Source organism: Rosa rugosa, chromosome 1, assembly GCF_958449725.1.
Source record: "Rosa rugosa chromosome 1, drRosRugo1.1, whole genome shotgun sequence".
Lineage (NCBI taxonomy): Eukaryota > Viridiplantae > Streptophyta > Magnoliopsida > Rosales > Rosaceae > Rosa > Rosa rugosa.
In genome coordinates this window covers 26,427,989-26,447,875 of record NC_084820.1, presented here as the reverse complement: position 1 = coordinate 26,447,875, position 19,887 = coordinate 26,427,989, and the positions used below count along the sequence as shown (strand labels likewise).

The 19,887-nt window shown below is 37.2% G+C and overlaps 1 protein-coding gene across 1 annotated transcript; it reads left to right on the top strand.

The window, feature by feature from the left end:
* Window positions 1-293: 293 nt before the first annotated feature.
* Window positions 294-3,133, top strand: LOC133725619 (phosphoribosylformylglycinamidine cyclo-ligase, chloroplastic/mitochondrial-like). The gene is made up of 9 exons (XM_062152957.1): window positions 294-555; window positions 944-1,305; window positions 1,405-1,499; window positions 1,577-1,678; window positions 1,758-1,817; window positions 1,996-2,168; window positions 2,305-2,407; window positions 2,521-2,679; window positions 2,785-3,133. The coding sequence occupies exons 2-9, from the start codon at window positions 960-962 to the stop codon at window positions 2,944-2,946; spliced, it is 1,200 nt and encodes a 399-aa protein (XP_062008941.1). The 5' UTR covers window positions 294-555; window positions 944-959; the 3' UTR covers window positions 2,947-3,133.
* The last annotated feature ends 16,754 nt before the right edge of the window (window positions 3,134-19,887 follow it).

Here is a 19,887-nt window from a genome sequence, read left to right as displayed (position 1 = left end):
AGAGAATTTTTTTTTGATAAAACTAACGTTTAGAGGATCTGTTGGATGTGTTCTAAGTGATATAAATAAGTATTACAGAACAAAACAATTAACATACAATCATTACTTAAAAACTCAAAATTCTTAATTAAAAAAAGAAGAAAATCAGAAATTAGTTATTTTTCTTGGTCAATATAAATTAATTAGTTGAAATTGCAAATAATGGTACAAATTTTTTTTGGGCAGTGTGCAATGTGCAGTGTCTAGTGAGTGTAGAGTGTAGTGTGTGTTAGGGTGGGAGGAGTGACAGTGTATAATTGTTAAAGCTTTTCTAAACATAAACCCTAGCTAGCTTCCTCTCCCTTTATTCCCGCCCCTTTTTCCTTTCTCTCTCTCTCTCTCTCTCTCTCTCTCTCCTTCCTCACTTTCTTCCCAACCCAAACGCGACTCTGCTCTCCCATATATCCACCCAAAACTCTTGAAAACCGATTCAAGCCGTCATCTTGTTCAGTCCTTCATCTCTCTCAATTTTCTTCAAACTTCAACCTCTCAATCCCTCCTATAACCTCCCAAGCTGTAAGTATCTATTTCAAAGTTTTCTTCTTTAGGTGATTGTGTACGCATTTGGGGATTATTTTAGGGTTTTAGCAGGGTTTTAGTTCGTTCAATTCGTCCTAGTTTTATTTAGGGATTATCTCAGCCATTGTCTACTGCTCAATTGATTTATTCTGCTCTAGTTTCCAATATTTATATGCTCTAGACTTCTGTTTGTTCTGCATTTTCACTTTTTTTCTATAGTTCTTTGTTTAGTGTTTCAGTTATTTGTAGTTGGCATAGTTCATTGAATCATGGGCTTTTCTCAAATTTCAATCTTTTTGATTCATTGATGAGTATTCCATTGCTATTGTACATTGATGAATCAGTTGGGATTGACTAGCTCTATGTTTGTTTTCAATTTATTAAGTCCAGGTCCACTAGCCATGTCCACCGGCCTCAAAGCAAACACAGAGCTTGCTCTTGGCTTTGCCTCTTCTTCAAGACCCTCTTATTTGAAACCCAACTACACCCATACCCAGCTATCCAGATTGCCGTCCGGGTCTCTCTCCAACAACTTCTCCGGCCTCTCTATGGCTTCGTCAAGTGGAGTTTCCCAGAGCAAACGCGTATGCTCACTTTCGAAGAATGATTCTGGTGAAAGCTCTCATCAAAATGATGGTCTGACGTATAAGGGTGCTGGTGTTGATATAGACGCTGGCTCAGAACTTGTTCGACGAATTGCCAAGATGGCTCCTGGGATTGGAGGCTTTGGAGGTCTTTTCCCCCTCGGTATGAAATTTTGAGTTATGTGTATGCAATTAGTGACAGTTGTGGTTCTCTGTGAGTTTGAGTTTGTTTCTTGGGATGAACAAGTTATATGGTGAACAGGTGATTCATATCTCGTTGCTGGTACTGATGGTGTGGGAACTAAACTTAAGCTTGCATTTGATACCGGAATTCATGAGACCATTGGTATTGATTTGGTAATACTAATACCCAAGATGAGTCATGTGGTAGTGTACGTGTTTTGATTTCTGTACTGATCAACTTCAATTCTCAGGTTGCTATGAGTGTCAATGATATTGTCACTTCTGGAGCAAAGCCATTATTTTTCCTTGATTACTTTGCTACAAGCCGCCTTGATGTTGATCTGGCTGAAAAGGTAGAGGTCACTGTGTACCTCAGCTTCTATAATTCTGTAAAGACATACTACCAACTAACTGCAGCTTTCTTTGTTTTAGGTTATCAAGGGAATTGTCGATGGTTGCCAACAATCTGACTGTGCTCTTTTAGGTGGAGAGGTATTCCAAATGACTTAGTTTTGCAATTTCACTTATCTTGTTGGCTGGGGAATCCATTTTCCAAGCATGTATTCTTATGTTAATTTGTTTGTCTATTGTTTGTTTTTCTTGTGTTCTGTAGACACATGTTATTCATATTTTTGATACGTAGCACTCAGTGAATTGCATATATTTTCAGACTGCCGAGATGCCGGGTTTCTATGCAGAGGGTGAGTATGACCTCAGTGGTTTTGCGGTTGGAATTGTGAAGAAGGAATCAGTGATTGATGGGAAAAACATTTTGGCTGGAGATGTCCTCATTGGCCTACCATCCAGTGGGGTTCATTCCAATGGTTTCTCTCTTGTAAGAAGGTTGGTGTTGTTGAAAGAAAAAACAAACATCTTCCCTGTTTCACATGTGCAATTAACTTGAACTGTGTATTTTTTTTCCTTGTCTGACCCTGTGGTTCTAACTCATGACAAAATTTGCACTGGTACATCTTTATAGGGTTCTAGCTCATAGCGGGTTGTCTCTGAAGGACCAACTACCGGGTAGCTCTGTTATCGTGGGTGAAGCTTTGATGGCCCCCACAGTGATATATGTTAAGCAGGTCAACATGAAACCCTGCTTTGTAATATTCTGCATTTGTGCTCATTTTCTTGTTTTGTGTTTAACTAGCTGCTGAAAATGCTTTGTGCCTTTTGCTTTTGCTTTCTGAAACAGGTGCTTGACATAATTAGCAAGGGAGGTGTGAAGGGGGTAGCCCACATCACAGGAGGTGGTTTCACTGACAATATACCTAGAGTATTTCCAAAAGGCCTAGGAGCAGTCATCTATAAAGATTCATGGGAAGTCCCAGCTGTTTTCAAATGGATCCAAGAGGTAACGAGAATTTCATCTAATCTCGTCTTATGATTTCTGAGCTTTTCTCTGGCATTTAAGTATCTTATGTGTTTTCTCATTTTATTTATCTAACGCTAACACTAGGCTGGAAGAGTAGAAGATGCTGAAATGAGAAGAACTTTTAATATGGGTATTGGGATGGTTCTTGTTGTGAGTAAGGAGGCATCCCACAGAATACTTGAAGATGGACATGGAGCTTACTGCATTGGCGAGGTTATAACTGGTGAAGGAGTGAGTTATAGATGACAACTCGATCTGTCTTTATGTTCCTTTTTGAACCCATTTGACAAGCTGAGATGCAAGCTACTGCAGCTTGTTTTTGCTGTTATTTTTGTATCTTGATATTCACAGTTTCGGAGGAATTTGTTAGTGTATTGTAGGGCTCTAAGTTATGAGTTCCCTTGTTCCAATCTATGCCCAACTTTTGTATCAAGTCTATATTTTTCTCCTTTCCTGCCATGGCTGGTTTTTTTCTTCTTTTTTCCTTTGCGTGATTGGTCAAACCGGTAATTACAGTTCCAGTTGGCTTGCAATGCATGGTTAAACCTAACCCTACAACTAGTAAATTTCTTTCCAGGGTATAATGGCCTGCTTCTTACCAAGGACCAAAATATCGAAGATCGAGGAAATATTGATCTTTCAGAAAATGAAATTTTTGAATAAAATTTTGAGGAAATATCGATATCAATAAAAATTTGATAAACTATGAAAATTTGGAGAAAAACATAAAAATTTTAGGGTCCTTGTCTCCTTGACTCATATTACCAAAATAGGCTAAAATTAGCCCACTTAAACCACCAAAATTTTCTTGTTCCCACTAACCTAATTTAATAGCTAAATGACGATTTTGGGCTCTAAAAAATTAATAATTACATCTCGGCCACTTTATCTCTCCCGCCGTCTCTCTCACATATCTGCAAGTTCGACGAGTCTCTCTCTCATCATCGATCTGGCGATCTGTCTCTGCAAGGAAGATGTGGACGACTCTCTCATCACCGATCTCCTTCTCTGCAAGGACGCCGTCGACGATGACAATCACTCTCTGATGCGGCTGAAATAGCCTCACAATTTAACCCTGCAAAATGTAGTTGTCAGTATAAGATAAGCAGGGATCGTTCAGTCCGGGGATTGTAGGGTACACCTACACAAAAAGGTCAATTAACAAATAAAAGAATAAAATGGGGGTTTTGAAAGTTGGTTCCTAATCTACTTAAAATAAAAACGAAACAAATAAAACTATCTACAATGATCGATTTCTTCACACTCAAATCAGAATTTTCAAACCATATCAACATGCAATGAATTGTTTCAATCTATACAACCTAAAATCGTGCCAACACTAAATATCATAAATGAATTCGAAGTACAAGTCTGAAGAGATCGAGTACCACTTTAATTCTTCTTTAATCTCCTAAGTTAGGAAAAGTCCATAACTTAAAATATTTTATATAAAACATCACGTTAATACTGAAGAGCATCCGTCAACATTAAATATGAATCATTAAGTGCAACTAGAATTCTGAATTCAAACATGTATGCATCCATAAGAAGTTACAAACGCACAAAACATGTAGCATATAATCTCGACCATTGTACATAGCCTTTACCACTTCAATTTCTGGCCTAAAACGATTAGGTGAATTAGAACACAAATTTGGCTTTATTAACCTGCAGATTAATATCATTATTCAACCAAAATTATATGCTTAAAGATATAAAAGGATGGCACAAAATCAGATTGTAAAGATATCATAAACAACTCAAGAACATAAAGAAACGAATCTGAAAATTACTAACATAAACTCATTCTCAACAAAAATCCAACTCCAATAATAAAGTTCATAAACGAAATCTGGAATTCAATACTAAAGAGTAGGAAAACAGAAATAAGGGCCATGGATTACACTTTTTGATCTTCAAGGAAGCTTGGAGAATGTCAAGAGAACACAGGGCTAGGCCTTGAAGAACACGAACAGCCTTGGAGAAGTCCTAAAGCTCTTTACGACAAGAGGCTTTTTCTGAATTTTGGAGAGGGTTCTGGAGAGAAGAGAGCTAGGCTAATGAACTGAATTTTGCGTGGAGAAGTGATGATTTTGGAGTAGAGAATGACTGCTATTTATAGTGGAATTCTCCTCTCTTGTGATGCAATCATAGCCATCATCTAGAGGTGATTTCTCCTCCAAATTTCCTTGATTTTCTCCTGACAGAGTCTTGATTTTTCTGATCTCTTTTCCCCATAAAGTGCTCATTCTCTTTCCCTTGAATAGTGACCAGATACATCCCTTATTCCTCTCATTTGAATTGCACTAATTTCTTCTTCCAATTGTGCACATAATGAACTCCTATAATCAAGAAAAATCAGAATTTAATTAGAGTCTATAATCAATAGAAAATAAAATAATTAAGATAATTAGGATAAATATTGAATATAACACTCCTCTTTTATCTCCACAAAATAAGAAGAATTTATTTGAATGAAAACTCATTGAATTCCTCCTGATTTATGCAAATCTTCTTATCCTTCAAGTTTCCATGATTTCATCACTCAAGAGTTCTCAATAGGATGGACTCTCTTTAAAACAAGAAAATCAAAAATAGGAAAGTTCAAATGAAGAAAGTTCCCTAAAACAAAATAGGAAATATTTTCTAAAATGAAAGAGGAAAGTTTCTAAAATGGCTTATCCTTCATTTACACTCATTTATGCTCTTTTTACCCCTTTTCTCCATTTTCGACCTTGAAGGACCTAAAAACAGAAACTATGTTATAATTATTAATTTTAAAAGAATAACTTAGCCAAATGAGGGAAAATACATATTAAAAACGTCACACTTTGTGCTCCTATCACTCTTTCTCTCTCTCTCTGCAAGGACGAGGACCCCAACGACGAGGATTCGACTCTCTCTCTCTCTGTGCAAGGACGTCGTCGACGACGATGTGGAGGATCTTAATTACAAAAGCTCCGAGTCCGATCCCGACCTTCTTCCCCGTACTCATCCCTCCGTCGGCCCTCTTCCCCGTCGTTTTCCAGCACCGATGTCGTCGTCGTCATCTTCGGCATCGCCGGCGTCATGTTCCACGTTTGTACTTTCTCTCTCTCACCTGTCATCTTCGATACCGGTGAATATTCATATTGCTCGGGTCGCCTTTAAGGACCAACAATTTGGACCCAAGCTTCTGGAGGCTCAAATCCAAATCCACGTTTCGGTCCGAGTTGCAGCACAGTGAGCGCACACTGGTTTTTATTTATTTTTTTGGTTCCATTATGTGCGATGCTCTTTTTTTGTTTTGGAGCTGCATTCTTGAAATCTGACAATTGAACACACCTGCACCTTTTACCATTCAATAGGTTCGATAAACTTGTAGCATGATTGCATGTCAGAGATGCTAGACCATAATTTTGATTCTTGATTGTTCATCTTTTTGCTTGAGAAGTATAGGTATGGCGGTCATGGACTTTTCCATCCTACCATGAATTTTCTTCCTTTTTTCTTTAATGATATATGTTTAGCCAAAACAAAAAAAGTGTGTGCTTGCTTGGAGCATCTAATCTGTAAGAACTGTTGCTGATATTGAAGTTGTTGCTCTATGGAATTATTCTGTTTTGGCTTCTTTTTGGGTCGTTCGGATTCCGAACAGGTTCGACGGAAAAAGAAAAAAAAGGCCATCCTTCCTTTTTTTTTTTTGGTAGTAAAATGGGGACAGAAGGAAAGAAAAAAAGAAAAAAAATTGTATTTTGGGGGGTGGGGCACAATAGAGGTCTGTTAAATGTCTATTGGGAAGCAATAGACATCTATTGGGGGGCAATAAATGTTTTGAATTGATGTAATCTCCTAGTTTTTTTTTCCTTAATCAAAGTTTTATTTGTCTAATTTTAAGAAATTAGTTCCCATTTCGGCGACCGAAAGTTCGATTGGAGGGTAATAGACGTCTATTGCCCCCCAATAGACGTTCTGAATTTATAGTAATCTGCTCTTTTTTTTTTCTTTAATCAAAGTTTTATTTGTTTAATTTTAGGGAGATTAGTTCATATTCCGGCGACCGAAAGTTCTATTGGAGGCAATAGACATCTATTGGGGGGTAATAGAGGTTTATTTTCCCTCTATTGGGGGGCAATAGACTATTGGGGCAATAAACCTTTCCGGTGACTTATGAGATCTCCGACGACCTCTTTTGGGACATCAGGAAAGGTTTTCTGAAAAGTCCAGCTGGCAACGACACATGACCGGAATCCGGCTAGAGTTGGCCGGAATCCAGCGACTGGTGACCGGAATCCGGCGGCCGGTGATCGGCGTCGGCGAAGTCTCCTATGGTTTCTCTCTCTTCCATTCTCTCTCTCTCTCTCTAAGTAAAAAGGGTTGAGGGTAAAATGGTATTAAAAAAAAATAAACAAAAAACAAATTTTAATGGGGTATTAGAGAAGACCTCTTTAGAGTGTTTTGGGTAAGAGGGAATTAAAAAAACTTAATGTGGTAAGTGGGAAATAAATCTCTAGAAATGGGGTAAACGGACAAAAACCCAAAATTTTAAGTGAAAGTTTAGGATATGTTTATTTGATCAATTATATACTCTATTTCTAAAAAATATATGCAGCAAATATTATTACGTAAGAAATTAGGATAATTTAAAGTGAATTAATATATATTGAGTCACAAACATTTATTGAATTTTAATTTAATGAATATTTATAATCTTGATACTTTACTAATTTTCATACATAACATTGGTAATTTTTTCAGATTCAAAGTATTTAAAATAATAAATCTGATTAATTCGAATAAAACAAACTATTGAGAAATAGAATCATAAAAAACAGATGAGAATTATGAACAACTATATACAAAATATATTCAATTAATAACCAAATAGAGGCCAGCGGGATTGGGTGCGTTGTTTGTCTTGTCCTTGCAAGAGCAAGTAGTGGAGACTGAGCTGGTGTGGGTTCGTGATTGAAAACACACATGACTTGAAGTTGACCATTCTCTTATTCTAGATTTTATCAAGTCTCCTTTTTTGGTCCCCTGGCAACTTCATATTAGCTGGTGTAGGTTTGTGATTGAAAGCACACATGACTTGAAGTTGACCATTCTCTTATTCTGGATTTTATCAAGTCTCCTTTGTTGGTCCCCTGACAACTTCATATTAGCTGGCTCAATTGCTTGTACCAGATTTCTCAAATGACTTTGTGTAACACGTATTTGCTAAGGTAATAAGGTACCTGATGCTTTGGCAAATATGACTTCCCTTAATATGGTGTGGTAGGATGCTCCTCCATCTTTTATTTTATCACACTGTAATAGTTACTAATTGGGTATTCCTCAATTTCGATTACGATAGGTTGTTTCTTTTTGTTGGCTTTGTAGGGTGTTAAGTTAAAAATTTGCACAAAGTGAAAATGTCACCCTAAGACTAGGAAACCACAACTAAATGGCAAATGCCAGCAAAGACTTGTTATCATTATTGTTGGTTTTAGTAAGAATGAAGAGTTTTTTTCATGAGACGGCTCAAAACTTTCATGAACCGAACAAAATGATAGCCAACTTTTCAAAGTGATCAAAATAGTACCTGAACTTTCAAAATGTAATCAAATGGATACCTCTATCAAATATCCGTTACTTCACCATTAGTGTAGTCCATGTGCTGTGCATGTGACTCAAAATTGCGGTAGAAAAGACCATAATACCCTTAAATCATTGATCTGAAATTTTCCACCCTCTCTCCTAGTCTACCTTCAAAAAAGCAAAAGTCGTACCAATTTTCCTCCAAATATTCCCGCCAAACAATCATCTACCTTCCTTCTTTTTATTTATTTATTATTTATTATTTATTTTTTATTTTTTGAGAATAGTCATGTAGCTATTTCCCATACAATTGAACAAATCTTACGCAAATAATCAGGTTACGATCAATCAAAGATCAATGTTTAATGATATGACATTAAAGTCTCAAAACTTGTTCAAATGCAATCCATGTGCTTAATCCAAACATTCCAATCACATAACACCTTCTGCTAAAATACTATATCATAGTTCCATATCCCAAAAGCATAACATAGTTTAATACAGTACCAAATACCAGATACCCTTTGGGAAATGGTAATGCATCATAATGGGCAGGATATCGTTTCAGATACCCAGAAACTGGGGGATTTAGAGACAACTGGAATTCTCTGATCTCTTCAGCTATCATAGTCTTAATATCTTGTAGCGTGAATGTGTTCGAATCAGAATGACCAGATTTCTCGTCGTCCTTTTTATTTTTGTCCTTTTCATTCATAAGGAGAGCACACTTTGCCACAAGGTCGGCGATTTCAGCATCTTTTGCGGCTAGTTGTTTGACTATTTCAGCCTGAACTTCAGCACGGTTCTTGGCTTTCAGTTCTTTGTCAACTTGCCTTTGAGCTACTTCTGCTTCAACTTGAGCTAGTCTTGCTTGCAATTGTTGCATTTGCTCCTCAAGTGTTGATGTATTAGTCATCATAACTGACACAGTCTCATACATTAAGTCTGTATTTTTCTTGGACCATTTAGAGGTCTCTGTTGACCGAGTATGAGGTCTTGGTTTGACTTGAAACTCGAGAATTTCCCCATGTGATATATTAGCTTGAAATGCCCCCACCATTTTTCGGGCTTGGAATGCCCCCTGTGGCGTTGCAACACTTTTCTCTTCCTTGGACGAACTTTCAGAGGTTGAAATGAACTTAACAGTTTGGGATCGTTTGGAAGTTGTGGACTCTTTGATAAACATCAATGTCGGTTGTTGAAGTGCTTGTTGTGGGGACTTGAGGGTCTGGGCTCCGGGCCTTGTTAGAACCTCATCTTCTTTCTTGGTGGATGTCAGCATTACATTTTTTGTGGAAGACATACTAATTTGAATATCCACGTTTGTTGATGATGTAGTGATCAAATTGATTGGGATTGAACCAATCATAATTTGAGTGATGACAGGGGCATGATATGTCTCAATTGTTGAAGCTTGGATGACTTTCAAAGTTGTTGATGTATTTTGGGCAGCTACTGTTGATTGGACAGCTTGAGTAGCTTCCTCTGATTGAGCCTTAGTGGCATTTCTCCGTAGAGCTCTTGCAACCATCTTCCTTGCATTTCTGAGGGCATTCTTTGAAGGTGCTTTCTTCAATTGGGTCTTGTCAATCGTCAAAGAAGTCTTGTTCACTTTGACCTCATGGTTGGACTTTGACAAATTGCTTGAAATTGAAGCTTGCTCAATGATGAATGATTTGCGATGACCATCTTGTCTTGCACGTCCATCCTTTGATTGAGTACCCTTGAGCTCATGGAAGTAGATTGTTACTTATGGTGCCATTTTATTTTTCTGAGACAAATAAGTAACGAAATCGATTAGTCTCTTAATAAATGGAGATGAAAAGGAGAATGGGTCCCACTGGGCGTGCCAAAAATTATGTTGAGTTAAAAATTTGCACAAAGTGAAAATGTCACACAACGTAATTTCACTCGTATTCATTAACAGAATAGAGTTTTAATTATTTCGGGTTCGACCCATTCAAGACAGAATGTGTCTCTTAATTACAATCCCTTGTTACAAGGGAACACCCTTTGATTCCATTTATAAAGAAACCAATGTGTGGCTGTTTGTTTTTGCAGCTGCACCCGAATTTTGGAATGGGTTGCCTACGTACCCGGGAGGGGATCAAGCCACTCGTAGTTCAAGAGTTCCAATGAGTGAATGACCCATTGGAAGGCTTGGATTTTGGGATATGAATAGTGTTTAGGATGCGGTTGCATCTAGATTATTTGATTCTAGATTGCCTACATACCCTCGAGGGATCAAACCACATGTAGTTCCAGGCATTTGGGAATTAAATAGGTAGATGACCCATTTATTTTTAGATTTGTGTTTGGGTTATTTGTCAGGGTTTAAAGCCCTTGAATTTGTTTTTGGGTAATTTGGGAATGATTAGATTTTTTTCTGGTGTTTGTGTGAATTTGACTGGTGGAGTCAGGGATTCGATTTGAATTTGTGGTTGCATCTAGTGGGTCGCTAGATTGCCTACATACCCTGTGAATGGATCAAACCATTGTAGTTCATACGAATTTGAAATTTTCCTTGGTTTTGTACCAAAAGGATATTATCAGGTTCCGAAGTATTTTTAACGAAACCAAATGTTCTGGTATCTTGAAATGGAAACGGGTAGCGTCAAGCTTCTCCGATTTCTTCTCGTATCAAACTTACCAAGATGCTCTCCGATTTCTTCTCAAGATGTAGCAAGGACTTCCAAAAACATGAAAGTGTTCGATGTTAGGCTTCTTACCCTTCCATAGTTCATAAGCTGTCTTATCAGTTCCTGGTCTTAAGAAGATTCTTTTGATGGTATAGCATGCAGTACTTATAGCTTTAGCCCAAAAGTTTGTGCTGAGGCCCGCAACATGAAGCATTACTCTAGCCATGTCCAATAGTATCTTGTTTTTCCTTTCCACAATTCCATTTTGCTGAGGAGTGATTGAGGCTGAGAACTCATGTGACAAACCAAGCTCATTAAAATAGTTAGTAAAGGTAGTATTTTTAATTTTTATACCATTATTTGATCTTACCCTTACTATGCTAGTATTAGAGGATTGCTTTTCAACTAACATCCTTTGACTCAAGTTCTTAAAAGATTCAAAGGTTTCAATCTTATCTTTTAAGAAGTTGACTCAAGTAAATCTAGAGAAATCATCTACTACTACTAGCATATAACTCTTACCTCCAATACTCTCGGATTGAGCTGGTCCCATGAGATCCATGTGAAGCAGTTCCAAGACTTGTGTGGTTGTAGCAGAGTTCACCACCTTATGAGGTGCCTTGGTTTGCTTTCCGATTTTGCAGTCACCACAAATCTTGTCAGTCTTGCCATTTAGAACCGGCAAGCCTCTAACACACTGCTTAGAGGACAATTTTAATAAGTCTTGATAGTTCACATGTCCTAGTCTTTTGTGCCATAGTTCAAAGGTCTCTTCTGTGGATCTTATTGATAGACATGACTGCATGCTAATAGATTCATCAGCTTAAATATGATAACAATTGTCAAAAGATCTCTTACCTCCCATTATACCTTCTTCTTTGTGATTCAGCACCAAACACCTTTGTTTGTTAGACCACACATCCTCATAGTCATCAGCCAAGTGACTAACACTAATTAGATTTGCAGTTAAACCTTCCACATATAGCACATTCTTGAGGTTAGGTATACCTGAAGTATTCACAGTGCCTCGTGCAAGGATACTTGCTTTCCTTACATCACCAAAAGTTACCAAACCAGTTGTGTATTCATCCTCGAAAAAAGAAAACCAAGCTTTGTCTCCAGTCATATGCCTGGAACAGCCACTGTCAACGTACCAGAAATCTTGATGTTTGTCTGCCAAAGCTGTGAGTGCTACTAGGCAAGTGGCTTAAATGTGAGATGCAGCTCTATCGATACTTACACAAGACAAGAGACAGGTAGCATCAATAACATCAGAACGAGCTAAAAAACACTTATTAGTGTCCTTCTTAGTCCAGACTGATTTTCTTTTTCCAGTGTGCAGATTATTCTTTGAAAACAGTTCAGTTAACTTAATGATGAGTTCCTTCTGCTCTTTAGGTTCACTCTGTATAGATTCCACAATACATTTTTCTTGAGCAAGTTGTGCTTTAAAAACCCTCTCATTACATTTAGGTCTAATATGTCCTAACTTACCAAAGTGACGACAAGTATGAACAAAGGTTTTAGAATTCAAATACCTGTTTTGACCAGTTGCAGTTTCTTGGTCAACTATTACCTGTTGAGCACGTTTTGGCTGTTCATCAATCTTGTCCTTCAGTACAGTACTGATTCGTTTTAACATAGCTATGACTGATTCAACCTTCTTTGCAATTGGCTTTGATTCTCTTACAAATTTTGTGCTCTTAGAACTCTCCCCAGAGTATCCTAAGCCAAAGGTATCACGAGGAGCTTTTCCTGACCTAAACAATTTGGAAACTGCCCCCGAGTTGATCTCAAACTTGGCAATTTTTTCTTGAGTGGACTTCAGTTCACCCTACAAGGATTTGTTTTTAGATAACAAATCTAGAGTCAAAGTTTGTTGTCCCCTTACCTCAAGTTCCAGCATTTTGATCTTGTTGAGGAGCTCAGTCTGCTCAGTCTTCCAAGTCAGGGAGCCTTGCTTACTTTGTAAGTTTGTTAGGTCATCAGTGAACTTGCTCCTCTCCTGTTCCTACATGGACTGTGAAGTTTTTAGTATGAGTTCACTCTTCTCCTTCTCAGCCCTCAAGGTTTCAATCTCCTGTTCTAACTCCATGTTTTTTAGTAGTGTGGCTTTTGACGCCTTGTAGAGTTGTTTGCAGCGAATATCAGTTTCCTCATCAGAAAAGGCGTCATCACTGTCAGAATCAGGTAAAAGAGATGAAACAAAGGTCACATTCTCAACTTCCTAAGATTCATCATCACTCCATGTTGACAGAAGTGGTTTGTTGCTGTCATTTCCATGTTTCCTGTTACCACAGTCAGTAGAAATATGGCCATAGCCCCCACATTCATAACATTTGGTTTTTCCGGAATTATTCACTTTGACATTTCCTCTTCCATTCCTAGCATTGTTATCATTATTACTAGTATGGTAAGAATTTCTACTGGAACCGTTGAGATTTCTATTTGAGCTCTTGTTCTTAAGAAACTTCCTGAACTCTTTCGTTAAGAGAGCAAGATCAAGAGGTTATTCTTCTTCTTCAGCTACTTTCACAGCCTTAAACGCAACACCTTTCACTTTCTTTTCAGGTTTCAACCTCATCTCATAGGTCTTCAGATTCCCGATAAGCTCGTCTAGAGGATAGTCATCAATGTCAAAGGAATCCTCAATACTAGTGACCTTAGAGTGAAATTTCTCTGGCAAGGCTCTTAGTATTTTCTTAACAAGTTCATCTTCCTCAAACGGTGTGCCTAAACTCTGACACTGACCAGTAATTTTTAAAATTCTAAACGATGGAAATCATCTACTATTTCATCATCCCCCATAGCCATAGTTTCAAACTCATAGATTAAGCTTTGCAATTTTTGTGCACATACCTTTTTGTTGCCTTCATATGTAGTTTACAGAAGGTCCCAATCCTGCTTGGCAGTCTCACAATGACTAATCCTTAGTTTCTCCCTTTCAGACAAAGCTGTAAATATGCTATTCTTGGCTTTGAAGTTAGCTTGAAGATCACGTACTTCTTCATCTGTCCAGTCCTTTCCTGACTTTGGGGTAGCAGTAGAGAATCCTTCTCCCTTGGCCAGAACAACTGGTGTTTTCCAACCATTCTCAACAATGTTCCAAACATGCTCGTCTTGTGCAAACAGATACGACTTCATGTAGATCTTCCATTGTGTGTACTTTTCACATCCTCCATCAAACCATGGAGGACTATTGATGGACCCTCATGCAGCCCTATCTCGTGAGTGTTCCATTTCCCCGCGATCTCCTAGAATATTCTAGAACTCGCTCTGATGCCAATTGAAAACACTTGATGGAACAATTTATAAAGAATAGGTTCAATATCACACAACACAAAGATTTGCTAACGCAGTGTAAACCTCACCACTGAGGAAACTTCATTGTGAGCCTTGTAACGTAGCCTACACGATAATCAAATCCACTATAGAAGAGAAAGAATACAGTTTACAAGTAGTGATATTGAACACAATCACTTTACTAGCATCAAGCTAACTTGTCTACAATTTGGAAGGCCTACACTACACACTCAGATGACTCAAAGTCTGGTAAGCTTTACCGGATCGATCTTCCCCTTTGCTCCTTGTATCAAGGATTCACTGATCTCAAGTATGATGTATGGGATGAATGCAGTGAGCAAGCAAAGTAAATAACAATCAAAGAGAGTTTTGCAGAAAACAGTTTGTGAGGACTATGTAACACACATTGAACAACACTTAGATGAGAAAACTCTACCCAAGAAAACCAGTTTCGAAACCTTTTATAGAGTCACAAGACTCCCCCTTAATCAAGACTCTTTAACCACTAAATAAGATAAACAAGGAAAGGTTTTTCAAACTGATTTCTGATGCGGCTGAAATAGCCTCACAATTTAACCCTGCAAAATGTAGTTGTTAGTATAGGATAAGCAGGGATCGTTCAGTCCGGGGATTGTAGGGTACACCTACACAAAAAGGTCAATTAACAAATAAAAGAATAAAATGGGGGTTTTGAGATTTGGCTCCTAATCTAATTAAAATAAAAATTAAACAAATAAAACTATCTACAATGATCGACTTCTTCACACTTAAATCAGAATTTTCAAACCATATCAACATGCAATGAATTGTCTCAATCTATACAACCTAAAATCGTGCCAACACTAAATATCAGAAATGAATTCGAAGTACAAGTCTGAAGAGATCGAGTACCACTTTAATTCTTCTTTTAATCTCCTAAGTTAGGAAAAGTCCATAACTTAAAATATTTCATATAAAACATCACGTTAATACTGAAGAGCATCCGTCAACATTAAATATGAATCATTAAGTGCAGTTAGAATTCTGAATTCAAACATGCATGCATCCATAAGAAGTTACAAACGCACAAACAAGTAGCATATAATCTCGACCATTGTACATAGCCTTTACCACTTCAATTTATGCCCTAAAACGATTAGGTGAATTAGAACACAAATTTGGCTTTATTAACCTGCAGATTAACATAATTATTCAACCAAAATCATATGCTTAAAGATATAAAAGGATGGCACAAAATCAGATTGTAAAGATATCATAAACAACTAAAAAACATAAAGAAATGAATCTGAAAATTACTAACATGAACTCGTTCTTAACAAAAATCCAACTCTAATGATAAAGTTCATAAACGAAATCTGAAATTCAATACTAAAGAGTACGAAAACAGAAATAAGGGCCATGGATTACACTTTTTGATCTTCAAGGAAGCTTGGAGAACGTCAAGAGAACACACAGCTTGGCCTTCAAGAACACGAACAGCCTTGGAGAAATCCTAAAGCTCTTCACGACAAGAGGCTTTTTCTTCTGAATTTTGGAGAGGGTTTTGGAGAGAAGAGAGCTAGGCTAATGAACTGAATTTTGTGTGAAGAAGTGATGGTTTTGGCTTCAAGAATTGCTAGAGGTGATTTCTCCTCTCTAGTGATGCAATCATGGCCAATCATCTAGAGGTGATTTCTCCTCCAAATTTCCTTGATTCTCTCCTGACAGAGTCTTGATTTTTCTGATCTCTTTTTTCCTTAATATATTCCTTGGATGTCTCTAGAGTTAATCATGCAATGCTCCTCTTTCCCTTGAATAGTGACTAGATACATCCCTTATTCCTCTCCTTTGAATTGCACTAATTTCTTCTTCCAAGAATTGTGCACACAACAAACTCCTATAATCAAGAAAATCAGAAATTAATTAGAGTTATAATCAATAGGAGATAAGATAATTAGGATAAATATTGAATAAAATCTCCTCTTTTATCTCCCCTTGAATTGCTCCTGATTTATGTGCTTCATCTTATCCTTTAAGTTTTCCTTGATTTCATCACTCAAGAGTTCTCAATAGGATGGACTCCTAAATTCTCTCTTTAAAACAAGAAAATCAGAAATAGGCAAGTTCAAATGAAGAAAGTTCCCTAAAACAAAATAGGAAATATTTCCTAAAATGAAAGAGGAAAGTTTCTAAAATGACTTATCCTTCATTTACACTCATTTCTGCTCATTTTCACCTCTTTTCTCCATTTTCGACCTTGAAGTACCTAAAAACAGAAACTATGTTATAATTAGTAATTTTAAGAGAATAACTTAGCCAAATGAGGGAAAATACATATTAAAAACGTCACACTTTGTGCTCTTATCAATTTCGATATGCAGTCAATCTATTGCTAACTATATGCAATCACAATCTTTATCTGATATGAGTATTAAAACCGTTTTAATGCAGATAATATTGCCAAACCAATTTGAAGATATGCAAAGCAATTCAGATCCATAATGCATGCATATTGATATGAAATGTAAACTATCTTTAACCTAAGATCAGCGAGCTTGATTTTTGCTTTTTGAAACGATCCTTGATCACCGCAAAAGTAGGAGAGACTTTTGCAAACTCTGATCTCCTAGTAGCCTTGGGAGAATATGTGTTGAATGGAAATATCCCAATATACTTACATAATATTGCCTAATCTCTTATTTGCTTAAAAAAAAAAAACCAAAAAAAAAAAAGGAAGAAGAAGAAGAAGTTGGACACAAGACATGGTTCATCAAATTAAGTTGTCGAACAAAATAATTAATTGAATTAGTGTTGAATTAAGTTGGACTTCACTCACTATATAGATCTATTGAATCAGATAACTAATTAAAATAAAAATACCAGGACCTTAACCTCTAGAATTAGTGTCATTCAATATCAGGACCTTCATTAAGTTTTCTTCCTTTTCCCTTCATGCAAATCGAACAAAATGCTTTATGCTTGTCATCTACTGGAACAAAATGCTTTATGCTTTATGCTTGTTTGGGTGACTTGATTGAATGGACTTCAAGTATGTTGCTTCATTCACTTGGATAGAAGAAGATACCTAATCAATCAAATTAAGAATTGAATCTGGCCACGTTGAGTTGCTATATAAGTTGCCCCTGTTTTCCATTTATCAACATACATCAATTACTACTTCTTTGAATAAACTCTGTCTCTTTCTTTCATCGAAATCATCATGGAGTTCGTCTACAGCATACAGAGACAATCTTGCGTAGGCTAACTTCCTATGCTTCCCAAGAAGTCTCCTTGGCATGGGGTGCTCAACTTGAGCTCACCAAGCTCAACGAGACCTTATCTGCCATCAAACTAGCGCTCGTGGATGCAGAGAAGAAGCAAGTGAGGAATCCCCTAATCACTCATTGGTTGGGAAATCTCAAAGATGTTTGCCATGTCGACGTTGATGATGTCTTGGACGAACTGGACTTCCAAAAGTTGTGGTTGAAAGTGGAGGTCGATAACTGTGGGAAGATCAAAGGAAAGGTACGCCAATTTTTTTCCCATTGGAATCCAGTAGTGTTTAACTTCAAAATGGGACATAAAGTGAAAGAGATTAGAGGACGACTGGTTGAAATTGATAATGAAAAGAGAGAGTTTGCTCTCACTGAGTTTGCTAAGATAGCTGAAGATCCTCGTGTGCTCCAAGGGAAGCACGATAATAAAAGAGAGACTGGCTCTTTGGTGGAGGCTTCAAATGTTATTAGGAGGGATCAAAGATTAAAATATCTATATCTACATATCTATTGGAACTTTGAAAAAGAGAGATATCAGAAATGTTGGGGATATATATCGGGGATATCCGGAAAAATATATCTTTTTTGAAAGAATCAATTTATTAGAATTACATATAAATACATATGAATGTCAACTTCATCTACATCCAAAAAGAGACTCTAGGTTGTTGCTCGTTAGTCTACGAAAGTACAATAATCAGACCAAGACATATGACCCATATAGTACGAATTGTAGTGATGAATATGATAGTTATAGATCTCTTTAGAGCTACCGACTGTTTCTCCTATAAGGGGATAATAAGGATGAATCCAACTGGATGTCTGATCATGTACTTCTCCATATTGATTATATCCATAAGCGTCATAGCCAAATTGATTGTTGCCTTCATGAGATTCATTTGAGGTCCGACCTAAATTCCACTCCTCACTTGGATTTCCCTCGAAGGGAATACTCCTCACCTGGATTCGCTTTGAGGAGATTTCTCCTCACCCATATTCACCTTGAGGAGATCTCTCCTCACACAGATTTGCATTTAGAGAATTACTTCTCACCCAGAATCGACTTGAGGGTATTTCTCCTCACCCAGATTCACCTTGAGGAGATCTCTCCTCACACAGATTTGCATTCAGAGAATTACTTCTTACCCAAAATCGCCTAGAGGGGATTTGTTCTCATCCAGATTCGTCTTGAGAGGATTTCGCTTCACCCAAATCTGCCTTCAGAGGTTTAACTTCGAGGTATTTTTCCCAACCAAGCTAATTTGCCTCTTTATTAGGTCATATCCTGACTAGAAAGTAGAAACCGTTGTTCAAATTTTACACCTTGATATAACCTCCATATTCCATAATGTATGTTTCTCTGTGACTAAGTGAGTTTTTTTTTTCTTCTATTTTTTTTTTCCATCAGATTTTACAGATATTTCTTCATTTTATCGAGGATATATCTTTAATATCTAATATTAATATATTGGAGATATTTGACGATATCGGTGAAATTTCGCAGAAACGGCAGAAGATAAGATATTTCCCCCCTATGATATATCGGTCCCTTAAAAAAGGGAGATATCGTGGGATATATCGAAAATATCACAGATATTTCAATCATTCGGAGAGATGATGATAAAAAAAAAAAGATTATCAGCCATCTCTTAAATAACACTAATATCTTATTGAGGAGAATGTTTCTGTTATTTCCATCCTTGGGTTAGGAAGGTTTGGAAAGACAACTCTTGCTAAACTAGTGTATAAAAGGTGAGTGGTCAAAGATGGCACTTCAGGCAAAGATTACACTCGACTCTGATGATGAAGAAGATCGACGAAGATGAAGCATGACAGCTTGTCCGGCTTGTCCGCCGTCGAGCACGTCCCGCTCAACCTCTTGGCCGACGGCAGGATCGAGTCTCCTCAATTCCTCGTCTCCAGGTTGCAGGGGCTCAAACGTAAGGTAACGAATCAGAATTCAATGAATTAGAGTGATCTGGAGTATTGAATTCTTGAAATTTGAGATAATTTTGATTTAATTGGGAAATTTTGATTGTGATTTGTGTGCTGATAGGCTTCAAACTTTCAAATATCTGTTCTTATTTCATTATTGGCTTATGATGCAACTTGCATTGGGTGAGTTTTTTGGGGTACAGTAGCCTTTAAATTGAAGAGTCATATCTTTTCAAAGGGTTATAAAGAGTTCAATAAATACTCAACCTTTTGAGTCAAAAAGTAGACGTCTTTGTACTACTCTCTCTTTCTCTTACTCTTCATCTCTCTCCTTTCCATTCCTATTTCCTATTCCTTGGGCAATCGATATACACTTGGCAATCCGTTTACCGTTAGTCGTGAAAATCGGATTAGACATCTGTGAGACATCGAGGGTTGTATTTTGGAGTTGTAGACGATCGTAATAACCTACACGTAGGGAGACATCTACGGCTTTA

Coding starts and splice junctions, on each gene's coding strand:
- LOC133725619 (XM_062152957.1), top strand. CDS start 960: ATGTCCACCGGCCTCAAAGCAAACACAGAGCTTGCTCTTGGCTTTGCC. Junction 2,408..2,520: donor CAGTGATATATGTTAAGCAG/GTCAACATGAAA, acceptor TTTCTGAAACAG/GTGCTTGACATAATTAGCAA. Junction 2,680..2,784: donor TTTTCAAATGGATCCAAGAG/GTAACGAGAATT, acceptor CGCTAACACTAG/GCTGGAAGAGTAGAAGATGC.